Source organism: Centropristis striata, chromosome 9, assembly GCF_030273125.1.
Source record: "Centropristis striata isolate RG_2023a ecotype Rhode Island chromosome 9, C.striata_1.0, whole genome shotgun sequence".
Lineage (NCBI taxonomy): Eukaryota > Metazoa > Chordata > Actinopteri > Perciformes > Serranidae > Centropristis > Centropristis striata.
The window spans coordinates 4,267,513-4,282,376 of NC_081525.1; the positions used below are offsets into that span (position 1 = coordinate 4,267,513).

General features: G+C 39.5%; 1 protein-coding gene across 3 annotated transcripts in view; it reads right to left on the minus strand.

Annotated features, from left to right (window-relative positions):
- Positions 1–4,613: 4,613 nt before the first annotated feature.
- Positions 4,614–14,864, minus strand: part of il23r (interleukin 23 receptor) — a 30,620-nt gene continuing 20,369 nt past the window's right edge. For 2 of the 3 annotated variants that reach the window (XM_059341073.1, XM_059341072.1), the window contains 2 exons: positions 14,132–14,222; positions 4,614–5,277 (listed from right to left, as the gene is read on the minus strand). In XM_059341073.1, coding sequence (XP_059197056.1) covers positions 4,660–5,277; positions 14,132–14,222 — 709 coding nt within the window. In that variant the 3' untranslated portion in view covers positions 4,614–4,659. The remainder of the gene's footprint in view (positions 5,278–14,131; positions 14,223–14,864) is intronic. The other variant, XM_059341074.1, reaches the window with a different exon arrangement.

Genomic DNA, 14,864 nt, shown 5'->3' on the forward strand with positions numbered 1-14,864 from the left:
CATTGCTTTTTAAAAAACAATTTAAAAAACAATAAATAAAGACAAACCATAAAAACACTAAAATAAGAGCAGAGATTCATTACACAGAGTGAAATATTTCAAGCCTGTTTTTCTTGTAATTTTGATGATTCTGGCTTAGAGATAATGAAAACACAAAACTCAGTGATTAATTAGAAGTTGAATATGATAGTTTTGTTTAAAATGTCCTTTTCTTTATTGATCTTATGTAATATTCTCATTTTCTGAGACACAGTTTTGTGTTTTCATTATCTCTAAGCCAGAATCATCAAAATTACAAGAAAAACAGGCTTGAAATATTTCACTCTATGTGTAATGAAGCTATATAATATATGAGTTTCACTTTCTGAAATGATTGACAAAAAATATTGAACTTTTTTTTTTACAATATTCTAATTTTTTTTGATGTACCTGTATTAAGTAAGCCTTACTTGACACCTGTAAAATGCTGCTTTCATAAATGCATTAATGCAAATAATCCAAAAATATATTTAGAATATATAAAACAATCTGTGTGGGTCCGTTCTGCATAAGGATTACCTTTGATACTTTAAGTACATTTTTGATTCTGATACTTTTGTACTTTTATATTTTTAAGTAAGTTTTGAATGCAGCACTTTTATAGTGTAGTATTAGTACTTTTACTGAAGTAAGGGATGTGAATACTTCTTCCACCAATGACTGCAACAAAGTACATTTACTCGAGTATCGCAATATTTAACTTTTTATGCAACTTTATAGTGTCTTCTCCATTAGATTCAACTTTATTTATGTGTCTTTTTTAAATGATTTTGTGTCTATTTTAAAATAATTTTGTGTCTTTTTGGTCATTTGTGTCTTTTTTAAACAATTTTGTGTCTTTTTTAGTAATTTTGTGTCTTTTTTGGATCATTTTGTGTATTTTTTCTAAATAATTTTGTGTCTTTTTTGGTAATTTTGTAGCCTGGCTAACACCAGACTAATCACAAATGAGATTAGTCTAGAAACCAGCCATTCATTTCTCTGTAGAGGAGGCGTGGTTTACGGTCCTCCAGAGCCGTTTATTGGGCGCTACGAATGTCTATCATAAGCGTCTGTAGGTAGCTCTTAGCCAATCAGATCAGTTATACCAGATGACGTATGTAGAGCGGTGCGCCTGGTCTACAACCAGCCAAAAAGGTCACATGTCACTCCGCTGCTCATCCAGCTCCACTGGCTACCTGTTCCAGCCCGCATCAAATTCAAATCTCTAATGCTGCCTACAAAGTTGTCTCCAGTACTGCTCCTACCTACCTGAATGCCCTGATTCAGACATATGCTACCTCACGACCGCTGCGCTCTTCCAATGAACGCGCCTGGCTCTGCCCCCCGTTGGTCCAAGGCAATCCAGACTCTTTGCACTTCTTGTTCCCCGCTGGTGGAACACACTACCAGTTCCTACCAGAGCAGGGGCGTCCCTCTCTACCTTTAAACAACTCCTGAAGACCTTCAGCTCTTCAGAGAGCATCTTCTCTCCTAGCACCACACGGTAATTCTACTCCTCAAAGAATTGTCACTAGCACTAATAGCTCTTATTGCACTATACCTTGATTGTTTGCTTTTACTCTTCCTGTAAGTCCCTTTGGATAAAAGCGTCTGCTAAATGACTAAATGTAAATGTAGAGCAACAGAAATTGATGTTTACATAGCCAGACTAGCCCATCTCTACTTTGAGACTAAAATGTTCAATTCTGCTTCTGCAACGTTTTTCTGCAGCATGTTCTGGCTCTGGCTGCTCACAGTCTACCGGCAGTGTTGGAGTGTGTGTGTGTGTGTGTGTCTGTCTGTCTGTCTGTGTGTGTGTGTGTGTGTGTGTGTGTGTGTGTGTCTGTCTGTCTGTGTGTGTGTGTGTGTGTGTGTGTGTGTGTGTGTGTGTGTGTGTGTGTGTGTGTGTCTGTGAGAGAGTGTTGTTTGCTGCTTTGCTTCTCCAGTTCTCGCTTTCTGCCAGATTATTTATTTTTACGCCTTATCCCCCCTCATGTCATTCAGCCACACACATCCACTGATTTTATGGTCAATAGACGAGCTGCTGCGGGTCTCTGGGCGGCTCCGCTGTCTCTCCGCTGTCGCTCTTTTAAAATCAACTTTCACTCTAAACTATTTAGAACACCGTCTACAGCTAAAGAGAGTTTTGCGTCTGCTGTAGCCATGTTGGATCCGTAAGAAAACTACAAAACTACAAGCTTCCATCCGTCCCTCCCCGCTCTGTGATTGGATCCCTAAAACAGGGCTAAGAAACGGCTTTAGTTTCCAGACTGCCTGCAGGTTCGAAATGAAATTCGAGCGCGCAAGGCAGTATAGGTATACCCAGGCTAGTAATTGTGTGTCTTTTTTAATAATTTTGTCTTTTTTAAATAATTCTGTGTCTTTTTGGTCATTTTGATTCTTTTAAAAAAAAAAAATTCCTGTCATTTTGTGTCTTTTTTTGGTCATTTTGATGCTGCCTCCAGTGGCCTCCAGGTAATTAGAGTTTGAGACTCCTGCTGTAGTCTCATTGTTGGTGATGGGACCGATCACCGTTGTGTCGTCTGCAAACTTGGTGATGACGTTGGAGTCATGAACTGGTTCACAGTTGTGGGTAAAGAGGGACATTTTGTTGCTGATACTTTTGGACTTTTACTGCAGTCAGTTTTAAACTTTTCCTTGTAGTGGAGTAATTTCACAGTGTAGTAATAGTACTTTTACTGCAGTAAGAGATCTGAATACTTATTCCACCACTGATCAGAGAGTTAATAACCTGTAATGTTCCTCTAATATTGTCATAAGTAGATTTTTCCTTATAAAAATAACCTGCTCTGTGTATGATTGTACTGTTTAACATCATTTTTTTTTTTCTTTTAGAGATATAGCCTCTAAATAAGCTATAGATGCAGGTTTGATGCAGTTTTTGGTAATTTTGTGTCTTTTTTTTAAAGTAATTTTTGTCGATGATTTTTGTGTTTTCTGCATATGATTGTACTGTTTAACATCATTTTTATAGCCTCTTTGCAACCACAGTCAATAAGCTATAGATGCAGGTTTGATGCAGTGAAGTCCTGCTGGCTGCTGTTAAGTTTACATCTTGGAGTGTCTGTGGAGGGAGGAACTGAAACAACAACTACAACATTACATTACATTACATTACATTAAATGGATTTTCATCATCACATTTTCCACACTCCGTCATTGATCCTCTTGTGATGCAACGGGGGACTTTCCCATAAAGCTGCACCACATTCCTCCTTTACGTCTTCAGGCTCAACGCTTTAAAACGTATAAAGACAACGAGGCTCCATGAAGATTTGGAGACCCTTACTGAAATTTTGATTTCTCAATCAGGAAGTGAGACCACTCTCAGGAAGTCTTTGATAACGGCATCTAACTGCAGCTGCATGGTGAGTGTGTGAGAGTAAAACTTTACATTGAGGAGCACATTCTGCCACCACAAGCTAAACCTTGGTCTGTAGAGGGGAAACCCCCCAACTGACTTTTGTCTGGGTGTTTTGGAATAATTTCACACTCTGCGTCACTTCACTGCTCTGTTAACCTGATGGCTATCATTAGACACATGCAGGGGTCACGCCCTAATGTTGAAATAACAGAAACAGCTTCAGCAGCTCACATAGAACAGCTGTTTACACTCGATTAATGCTGGCTGACACCAAAAGACTCTCACAGTCCCAGACTAAAGATTGCACGGTTTCATATCAGTTTTTGCATTATATCAAACTTCAATTAACCCTCTGGAGTCTCCAAAAGCACCAAAGCATGACTTCTTAGAGCAGCGTGGAGCCCTACTGTAAATTTACCTCGAAAGTTCTGGCTGTAAACTCCATGAGGCCAGTTTCAGTTTGATGATGATATACCAAGTAAAACTGGAGACAAGCTCAAATATATTTAGTATAAAATGATAGAACTGGATGGAACCCTCTTATATGTAAGATTTGCATATGTGTTTTGAAAGTTTAAGATTCAAAATCACATTTTATGTTGGACTAAAGGACTAAAAAAGACACAAAATGACCAGAAAAAGACACAAAATGACTAAAAAAAGATACAAAATGACCAAAAAAAACATAGAATGACTAAAAAACACACACAAAAAGACACAAAATTACAAAAAAAACCCACACAAAATGACAAAAAAAAAGACACAAAAACACCAAAAAAAGACACAAAATGACTAAAAAAAGACACAGAATGAGAAGACAGAATGAAAAAAACAAAACACAGAAGACACAAAATGACAAAAAAGAGACACAAAATCACTTAAAAAAGACACAAAAGACCAAAATAAGACACAAAATCACCAAAAAAAGACAAAAAATCACTTAAAAAAGACACAAAATCACTTAAGAAAAGACACAAAATCACCAAAAAAGACACAAAATCACTTAAAAAAGACACAAAATGACAAAAACAAAACCCACACAAAATGACTAAAGCTCAACAGAAACCATTTATATTCCTTTATTATCATACATTTGAATGTATCTGATTAGAATCACAGATCATCTGAAGCAAGATTTTCTCTGATTTCACAAAGTCTCTGAGGTTACCACGTCAGGTGAGGTGGTGCTGGAGTATAATGCTTTATCTAAAGTCCGTCTGGTAGTGCTCTTTGTCCTGTCGCTGTCCTCTCTGCTACCTCTGAGTGTCGCAGCGTGCCGAGCTGCTCACAGCAGCTACTTGAGGGAAATAACCAGCCGTCAGCGTCGTCTCAGCTGTGAACTGAGACAAACAACAGTCGGCTGAGTCAGGAGTCATTATTTCACCCCGATGTGACTCCAGAGAGGGAGAATCTGCCTCCACGTGGCTCTCCAGTAACAGTCTTCCATTAAAGTCACTTTCATGACTTTTAGGCCACAAAAGGCCGCTAACGGAGCTGAGAGTGAGCCCCAGAGGGGGGTCAGAGACCTCCACGCCGCTCAGAAAGCCTCCCAGGAATCCTCCAAACATACACCTGTCCTCCTCCTCCCCACTGGAGGACACCTCCTCCTCCGTCTCCGTCACCTCCTCTGGGTGCAGAGACAACGTAACAATCTGGGGTTTGTAGCCGGCGTGTTCCAGCAGGCTGTCGACTAGAACCGTGCCGGGGTCTGACATCAGCAGAGGGGTCTCTGGGGGTCCCGAGGGTCCCGGTATCTCCAGGTGTATGGTGGGGTAGATGTCGTCTCTCTCCTCCTGAGAGATCAGGCTGATGGGCGACAGCGGCGGGTCGCTGTGGCTGGACGAGAAGGACAGCTCGCTCCCGTCCTGCTGCTGACCAAAATATAAAATCCATAGTTAGACTTAAAGTGATTAAAATATTACAAAACATTAGGGATGTCCCGATACGATCACGTGGTTTCAGACTCGATCCAATCCACTTTATTTGTATAGCACATTAAAACAACAAAAATGTCTCCAAAGTGCTGTACATAGAATCAACAATAAAACAAACATTTCCATATATGTAGTTAAAAGTAGTAAAATAAATAAAATAAATAAAAGACACAGAGGACCACAAAACTCACGCAAAGTTAAAAAGCCAGGGAATAAAAATGGGTCTTAAGACGAGACTTAAAACACTCCACTGTGGGGGCTGTTGGGACACGGAGGGGGAGGGCATTCCAAAGTCTGGGGACCACCACAGAGAAAGCCCTGTCCCCCCTTGTTTTAAATCTCGCTCTAGGCACCACCAGCTGGAGCTGGAGCCCTCGGACCTCAATTCACGCGCTGGAGCAGGGGTGTCAAACTGATCCAGGAAAGGGCCAAGTGGGTGCAAGTTTTCATTCCAACCAAGCAGGAGCACACATGACTCCTGCCATCTAATCACCTGGGCTGTCTTCAGTTCCTGGATCAGTTTGACACATGTGCTTTCACATGTGTCAAACTGATCCAGGAAAGGGCCAAGTGGCTGCAGGTTTTTGTTCCAACCTAGCAAGAGCACACCTGATACGACAAATCAAACGAGTGAAGACAGCCCAGGTGATTAGATGGGTGGAGTCATGTGTGCTCCTGCTTGGTTGGAATGAAAACTTGCACCCACTTGGCCCTTTCCTGGATCAGTTTGACACATGTGCGATGGAGTATACATTTGGATGAGATACTTGATGTACTGTGGGGCCAGTCCATTCAAAGCTTTAAAAACAAACAATAAAATCTTAAAATCAATACGAAAATTAACAGGAAGCCAGTGCAAAGACGCAAGGATTGGGGTAATGTGTTCATGCTTTTTGGCTGTTAAAAGTCGTGCCGCGGCGTTCTGGACTAACTGCAGACGAGAGAGGGCTTTGTGGCTGACGCCTGAGTACAGAGCGTTGCAGTAGTCCAGTTGACTTGATAGACTTGAGACTCAATCGGGATCGGACATTATGTCCTGATCAGGGATCAGATACATGTAGCCTGGCTAACACCAGACTAATCACAAAGGAGATTAGTCTGGACACCAGCCGTTCATTTCTCCGTAGAGGAGGCGTGGTTTACGATCCTCCAGAGCTGTTTATTGGGCGTCTGTTGGTAGCTCTTAGCCAATCGTATCAGTTATACCAGATGTCGTATGTAGAGCGACAGAAATGGATGTTTACATAGCCAGACTAGCCCATCTCTACTTTGAGACTAAAATGCTCAATTCTGCTTCTGCAACGTTTTTCTGCAGCATGTTCTGACTCTGGCTGCTCACAGTCTAGCGGCTGTGTGTGTGTGTGTGTGTGTGAGAGAGAGAGAGAGTGTTGCTGCTGCTTTGCTTCTCCAGTTCTCACTTTCTGCAAGATTATTTATTTTTACGCCTTATCCCCCCTCATGTCATTCAGCCACACACATCCAGTGATTCTATGGTCAATAGACGAGCTGCTGGGGGTCTCTGGGGGCTCCGCTGTCCCCCGGCTCGTAGCCAGATCACAGCAGCGAGCGGTAGCGGGGCTAGTTGGTAGATTAGGCTTTGGCCAAATCCTGTCGGAAGCAGGTGGTGAAACAGGAGTGTAAAGTCAGACGTTGTTCTTCTTTTAAAATCAACTTTTGCTCTAAACTATCTAGAACACTGTCTACAGCTAAAGAGAGCTTCGTGTCTGCTGCAGCCATGTTGGATCCATAAGAAAACTACAAAACTACAAGCTTCTGTCTGCCGAGTAGTAAGCGTCATCGTCTTGCCTTCCCTCCCCGTTTTGTGATTGGATCCCTAAAACAGGGCTAAGAAACGGCCTTAGTTTCCAGACTGTGTGGAGGTTTGAAATGAAATTTGAGCGTGCAAGGCAGTCTGGGTATACCCAGGCTAAGGTATATGTATATTCAGCATGAAATCATTTTAATGCAGGCTGCATGTCAATAAGCGAAGCAGAAGTTCACATACTCCAACCTAGGTGGCGCTAATGCACCTTAAAGTTGGTGCCGCCACCATTACAAGAAGAAGAAGAAGAAGAGAAAAAACAAAAACAACAACAACACGGCAGAAAAAAGGCACATCCTGGATCTGTTTCTTTGCTCTTCTTCGTTGTTTTAATGTATTATAGAAGTATCGGATCGGGACTCGGTATCGGCAGATACTCAAAATCAAATGACTCGGAGGCAAAAAAACCTGATCGGGACATCACTACAAAACATGTTGCAGAATCTCGGGTTTTCCTTTACAGCAGCTCAAAAACTTGCACATTGTCAGAGTGAAAGCAGAAAGTAACAACAACAACAACAACATCACTTCCTGGTGTAGTTCCTGTGTTAAAAATGGCTCTGAACTGATTTTACTCAATCGAGACAATGACAACGAAGCACTGGGGATTCATATCGACTTAGACCAGCGATGGGTAACTGGAGGCCTGGGGGCCGCATATATATATTTATATATATAAACTTGTATAAAAATATGTACATGAATTATTGCACCCTTAAAGTTAGCAGCAGAGTCTGAAATATTGCACAGATGATTCATATTCTGCTCTACAAAGTCTAAATGCAGTAACGACGCAAAGGGTAAAACTATGAAAAACTCCTTTAAAGTTTTCTAACGTTTTTTAACTGTCCAGCCAAATGAGTTACAGGTAGATAAGTGATATGACACTTATTTCTACATGTATTGATGTTGTCATTTTTATGCTCAAAAATCATGATGATTTAATTGACCTTTGACCCCAAAACTGTGGTTCCTGCACTCTGGTTTTACTGTAAAAGGTTCTAATAGTAATGCAGAAACAGACTGCAGTGACTACAATGTTGTTGTTTTCTTTCAGCAATAAATATTTAGTTTTCAGCTGAATAAACATTTTCAAATTCATTTTGTTATAAATGTATGTAAAAGTGTTTAACACCTCTATTCAAAGATTTGTGTATTTTAGACTTAATATTATAAAGTAATGTTATATTTTAGTCTTAATATAATTTTATCTCACTTTTTTACTTCATCACTATCTAGATAATAATTTCCCTTTCAAATAAACTTATAATTTCTAATAATGTCTTCACTATTCAACACAATGAAGAAATACAAGGCTGCACTGTATCACAGTCAAAGTGAAGTTACTGCAGACTGTTTTGGTTTTGAGTTGGATTTTGTAGCAATTTTTATATCATTATTTCTCTGAAATAAAGCAAAATTGAAATCTAAAACTTTGTCACAAGATAAAACAGACATCAAGGAGTTCAGTTTTACCGCGGTTAGACTTTGTAGCTTTAATGTTCATCACTAAAGAGGCTTTTACCGCAAGATGGATTATTCAGAAAACCAGTTAAAACTGTGTCATGGTAAATATAAATGCTTCTCTGCCACACAGGACATCCTAGAGATAAACAGATGGACAGATAAAGAGCCGAGCTGCTGCAAATGTTTGCTCAGCTTGTTTCCATGGAAACTTAAGATCCAGATGTTCACCAGCTTTTTACCAGAAGACGAATGATTTAAAGCCGTCTCCTCTTCTCCAAATCAAATGGACCGGACTGTGTAAAGCAGTTTTAATAGAACAACAAAAAATTTGTTTCTGCGATGCTGTTTGGCATACAGTCACTAACCACTAACATTACACAACTTGTTTCTCTAATTAACTTTTGATCCAGATGTCCGATGACTAATATCTGAAATGTCAATTTATGACACTGACGCATGCACAAAGGTCATATGATGCCACTGACGGCCAACTACATAAAAAGGATCTTTATCTTGATATGAATTACTAATTTGTCTGACTCATGTTGGATGATTTACGTTCACAACTCAACAAAATACATCAAATAGATCTAATCATTTTAAAAGTATAAAGTTCCACATTATACAGTAGCTTTAAAAAATTTCCACTCCATCCCACCAGTGGGAATGAAAGTTATAGTAGAAGGAAACTGTAAAAACAGGCATTATTGTTGGAATTTCAACTTTCAAACAGCAAAAGTAACTAGAAAATTTCCTCTGGGGAAATTTTGAAAGGGCCACGGGGGCTACTGTCGGTGTGTGTACACTATAATGAGATTCTTCAGAGATTTCAAACTATGCCCTTTAACCTCAAAATGTGTGTGTGTTTGTGTGTGTGTGTGTGTGTGTGTAATTAAAATCACATAAAGTTACTGTGTGTGTGTGCGTGCGTGAGCGTGTTTGAAGCATGTGTGAGGAGTGTATGAGGGGCATTTTATGCCAGCACACTATACTAAAATGCGTGTACAGCGCCTATGCGATGACATCAAACGTCTAACGTGCGCGTGTAAATTCCATTCACTTTCAATGGACAGACAGGCGTCACGCAGGCGTCACGCAGACGCTGTACACGCGTTGTTGCGCATACGCCTACGTGACGGCTGCGTGACGGGTGAACTACGCCTCAAATACGTGACATGAAGACCCGCGTGACTGTTAAGAACAATTCTACATAGGCGTACAGACACGCGTATTGCGAGTACACCAGATAACATGGGTGACGGGTGAAAAGTGCCACGAGCGAACGTAGTGGACGCCTGTGTGTGTGTGTAACGCGTGTACGCCTATAACAGTTCAGCTATTACACAGAATCTCAGCTTCATACGGGGTTGTGAAAGCAGAACTTATAGATGAACTCCAAGCCCCAACAGAGCTGTCAGGATATTTCTATCATTTTCAGGCCCGTTTTTATTTTCTTGATGATATTTAATGATAGCAAGGGTGAAAGTAGGCTACTATTAAAAATAGTAATACTAAAGTGCGACGCTCACAGCCAGTTCCCAGTTCGCTCTTGGACATACAGTTCATTACGCATCAGCTGTAATGTACAAATTGAATATTAAGTAGCCATGCGGACCTGTCCAATGAATAAGGATGCTTTTTGAGTAATTTTATGCGCTTGGACATACAGTTCATTAAGCGTCAGCCGAGGCGTGTACTTAAATTGCATTTAGGTAGGTATAACTGTGTAATAGGTCTCTCTTGGTAAAACATGGATTGCTTTAATTGTGAAGCGAAGCGGCTGTTAAACTCAAAATTCGCCATCATAGTTTGATAAAAACATATTTTGTTACAAAAAATGTAAACAAGTATGTAAGAAAGGATATAAATGTATAAATCTATTTGTAACTCGGCCCTTGTGACCACCCTGGAACTCTTCGTTGACGGGTGGTCGTTATATTTGCGGCTCGCACCGCGTCGTGCTTTATTTCTCACAACGGCTGGCGGCTCAACCTTAAACAGTACAAGTAAACACTGGCGTGAGACAACAGTAAGATTAAAGGCCGGTGTTGTGTCCTTACTGGTTTCCACACTAACTGGTTGCTGTAGGATATGATCTGCGCATGTTCTGTTACGCATGAGCTGTCCGTGGTACTGAAACAACAATCGCCGTTAATGTGAGGATTCTGTCTGATGTTATGCTGTTCCTTAACACCTTATCTACTGTTTGGGTTCATCTGTAGTCGGCACTTTGTGCAATAAAATGATTTATTGTGCCGTGCGATAGAGCCGATACGCATGTTTTGTCTTTACTGTTGTATTGTGTACAGCCTTTATAGAGCTCTGTTGGGAGAGCTTGTGTACGGAAGCGCATTGCATTCACTGGATTAAAAAAAAAATAGACACCTTTTCTCGTAATTACGAGATCCTGATCTCATAATTACGAGATCCTCGTAAGATAAAGAAAAAGGAAACGTCTGTAAATCCTCTCTCAGTGGCAATGATGGCGCTATCGCAGTTAATCTGCTACTACTACCTTCTCGGTTTGAGATAGGCCTACTGGGAAATACTGATGGTATTAATATTAGTATGTCAACACTGCGTGACAAAAAAAAGTCCTGTATTAATAAATACTTATTATCAAGCATAAAAAAGAGGGAAAAAGTATCATCATGCACTAGTATAGGCTACTGTTCTCTGAACCATGCACGGTTCACATTTATTAACATAATTATTATTATTGATTATTAATCATAATCATCAACTAATGCCGGCGGGTGAGCCTGATGTTTGGGAAGGCCACATGTTATACAGAGCGCCGGGCAGAAGTTGACCGGGCGGAGCCCGGTCACCGGTGCTGCTGATTGCTTCTGAAGTAAGCTACTTTCATGTTGTTTATCTCATCACCATGGCAACGCAGTAGCTGCATCATAATAAATCCCTGGAATATGGGGGAAGCTTGCTCGCGATCGCAGCTCCTTTGATGAGAACGCGCACAGAGCACAAAGCTCAGAACCGGACAATGCTCGGCTGATGCTTAATGAACTGTATGTCCAAGCGCATAAAATTACTCAAAAAAGCATCCTTATTCATTGGACAGGTCCGCATGGCTACTTAATATTCAATTTGTACATTACAGCTGATGCGTAATGAACTAAATGTCCAAGAGCGAACTGGGAACTGGCTGTGAGCGTCGCACTTTAGTATTACTATTTTTAAGTAGCTGAAATTATTTTAATTATCCCTTTCACCCTTGCTATCATTAAATATCATCAAGAAAATAAAAACGGGCCTGAAAATGATAGAAATATCCTGACAGCTCTGTTGGGGCTTGGAGTTCATCTATAAGTTCTGCTTTCACAACCCCGTATGAAGCTGAGACTCTGTGTAACAGCTGAACTGTTATAGGCGTACACGCGTTACACACACACACAGGCGTCCACTACGTTCGCTCGTGGCACTTTTCACCCGTCACCCATGTTATCTGGTGTACTCGCAATACGCGTGTCTGTAAGCACGCCTATTAACCAGACTTTATGCTGGCACAGGCAACGCATTCTAGGCATTTAAGTATAGTGTGCTGGCATAAAATACCCCTCATAAGGAGTGTGCGTGCTTACGTGCATGTGTGTGTGTGTGTGTGTGTGTGTATCTGTAACTGTAATTACATCAAAGATCAAAGGCAATCAGATCAAAGCAATCAACAGAATTAACTGACAACTGCTAATGTCCTGGAACATTTTTTTAAGAAAAATTAAAAAATAGCTTTGTTAGAGCGATCTAAAAAAACTGTTCCATCTTCCTTTTTTCCGAAATCTTCCTGCGTTTTTAATATGGGACCCAATGAGGCTGTTGGTGGTGTTGGTGGCGCATCTTTGCGTCATACGCCCAAACTATAACTCTGACAGCTTTACCAGAGGATTGTGAGTGAAAAGACAAATTTTCCTACATTTCTATGTATAAATTATTTCTGTAGAGTGGAATTTTCTAGAGTCTCTAGGTGAAATTATGCCGGAGAAGTAGACGTTTAAATATCTCCAATTGTTGTTCTTTTTCGCTCATTTTTTGTCGGCCGTCTCATTCACTTCAATGCAAAATTTTGGGCAGTTTTTCGCAACTTACGTCGCAAAAAATCCATATTCTGTAGAGAAAAGTAATAGCACACCGATCCCGATCAAACCGCACGTTTTGATATATAATTTGTCCTGCAACTCTTCAAGTTGTAGGACTAGTAGCGGGACGAAATTGCGTCCGGAAGAGGAAGAAGAAGAAATCCACAGTAGTGCTCGGGAATAATTGGTTTGGAATAATTAGATTGTGCTAAAAACATTAAATTCTGCTCCTCAGCAACACTGTGACGCCATGATTGATTCTGCTGAGACCAACGGTCATGTGACAAATATTCACTGGAAATCTGTTTACACAGAGCAGAGAGGAGAGGACAGGAGAGGCTGCAAGTAGAGTTTGAGATCCAATTTATTTTCTGAATATTCATGACTCTTGTGGGCACTTGGGAAAGTATTGTATATATAAATTCCATTTTATTCCAATTTAAAACGAATAATTTATCAGAGAAATTCAACTTCCGTCTCTTCTTTTTCCCCCTGATTTATGTCTTTTTAACTGTGTTATTCTGCACAAAAGACATTTTTGGGTTGTTCCCACTTCTAACCATGATCGTGCTGATTCCATAGAGCTGCAGGACTTATATAGATCAGGGGTCTCAAACTCAAATGACCTGGGGGCCACTGGAGGCAGTGTCAAAATGACCAAAAAAAGACACAAAATTACTAAAAAAAGACACAAAATGACAGAAAAAAATAAATAACTTAAAAAAGACACAAAATTACCAAAAAAGACACAAAATTACTAAAAAAAAAAAGACAGAATTATCAAAGAAGACACAAAATTACTAAAAAAAGACACAAAATGACAGAAAAAAATAAATTACTTAAAAAAGACACAAAATAACCAAAAAAAGACACAAAATTACTAAAAAAAAAGACACAAAATGACAGAAAAAAATAAATTACTTAAAAAAAACACAAAATGACCAAAAAAAGACACAAAATTACTAAAAAAAGACACAGAATTACCAAAGAAGACACAAAATTATTAAAAAAGACACAAAATTATTAAAAAAGACACAAAATTACCAAAAAAAGTAATTAAAGGGACCTTCCACACACAACACGCTAAAGTGCCATTCATATAAAACTCACATTAAACTTTCATATCAAGGTGGGGGCCACAAAATATCGTCACAAGCGCCGCAATTGGCCTGCGGGCCGCGAGTTTGAGAACCATGATATAGATGCTATATATTGCAATGAAATACAAGGTCGGTAGAAAGTAAAAAGAGCAAAAAAAAAAACACCCTGGAGCAGCTTGTTGGGGTTCAGAGGGTTAAATATCATTATGTATTGTTATTGTTGCCAGATGTTGTTGTTTTGGTGACAGCGGTTGACACATACAGATACTGCTGAATGTCACACAGTTGGTTTCATTAGCTTGCTTTATTACCTCCAGTAGTCTGATGGCATTACTGTTTCCTGGTTTTGGTAACTTTTCATCAAGCCAGGCAGGTCCCCAGGAAATACACTTCTGTTTGATCCTGAGACACAAAGACAATTAGATTATAGAGACGTTTTTATAGTATTGACAATTAAGTTTTATTATCAGATGAAGCAATGGTGTAAAACAGGGGTCTCAAACTCAAATTACCTGGGGGCGGCTGGTAAAAATGGTACAAAATGACCAAAAAAAGACACAAAATTAATAAAAAAAGACACAAAATGACGGAAAATAACCTGAATTACTTTAAAAAAAGACACAAAATGACAAAAAAAGACACAAAATGACCAAAAAAAGACACACAATTACTGAAAAAACACTAAATTACTTAAAAAAGACACAAAATGACCAAAAAAAGACACACAATTACTGAAAAAACACTAAATTACTTAAAAAAGACACAAAACGACGAACAAAATGCACAGAATTACCAAAAACAATTGGTGTGGGCTGCGAGTTTGAGACCAATGGTGTAAAATGTACAGAATTTAGTGAACAGAAACATTGTTTTTCTGGGGCCGGATTCACAAAAGTGTTCTTAAGTTAAAACTTAAGAAAATTCTTAAGAAAAAAAAAAATTCTTAGTTTTCTCACTTAGGACGTTCTCAAGTTTTATCTAAGGAAAAAACTTAAGGAAAGTTAAGAAAATGACTAAAGAAAAGATGATAATTTCTTCATGAAT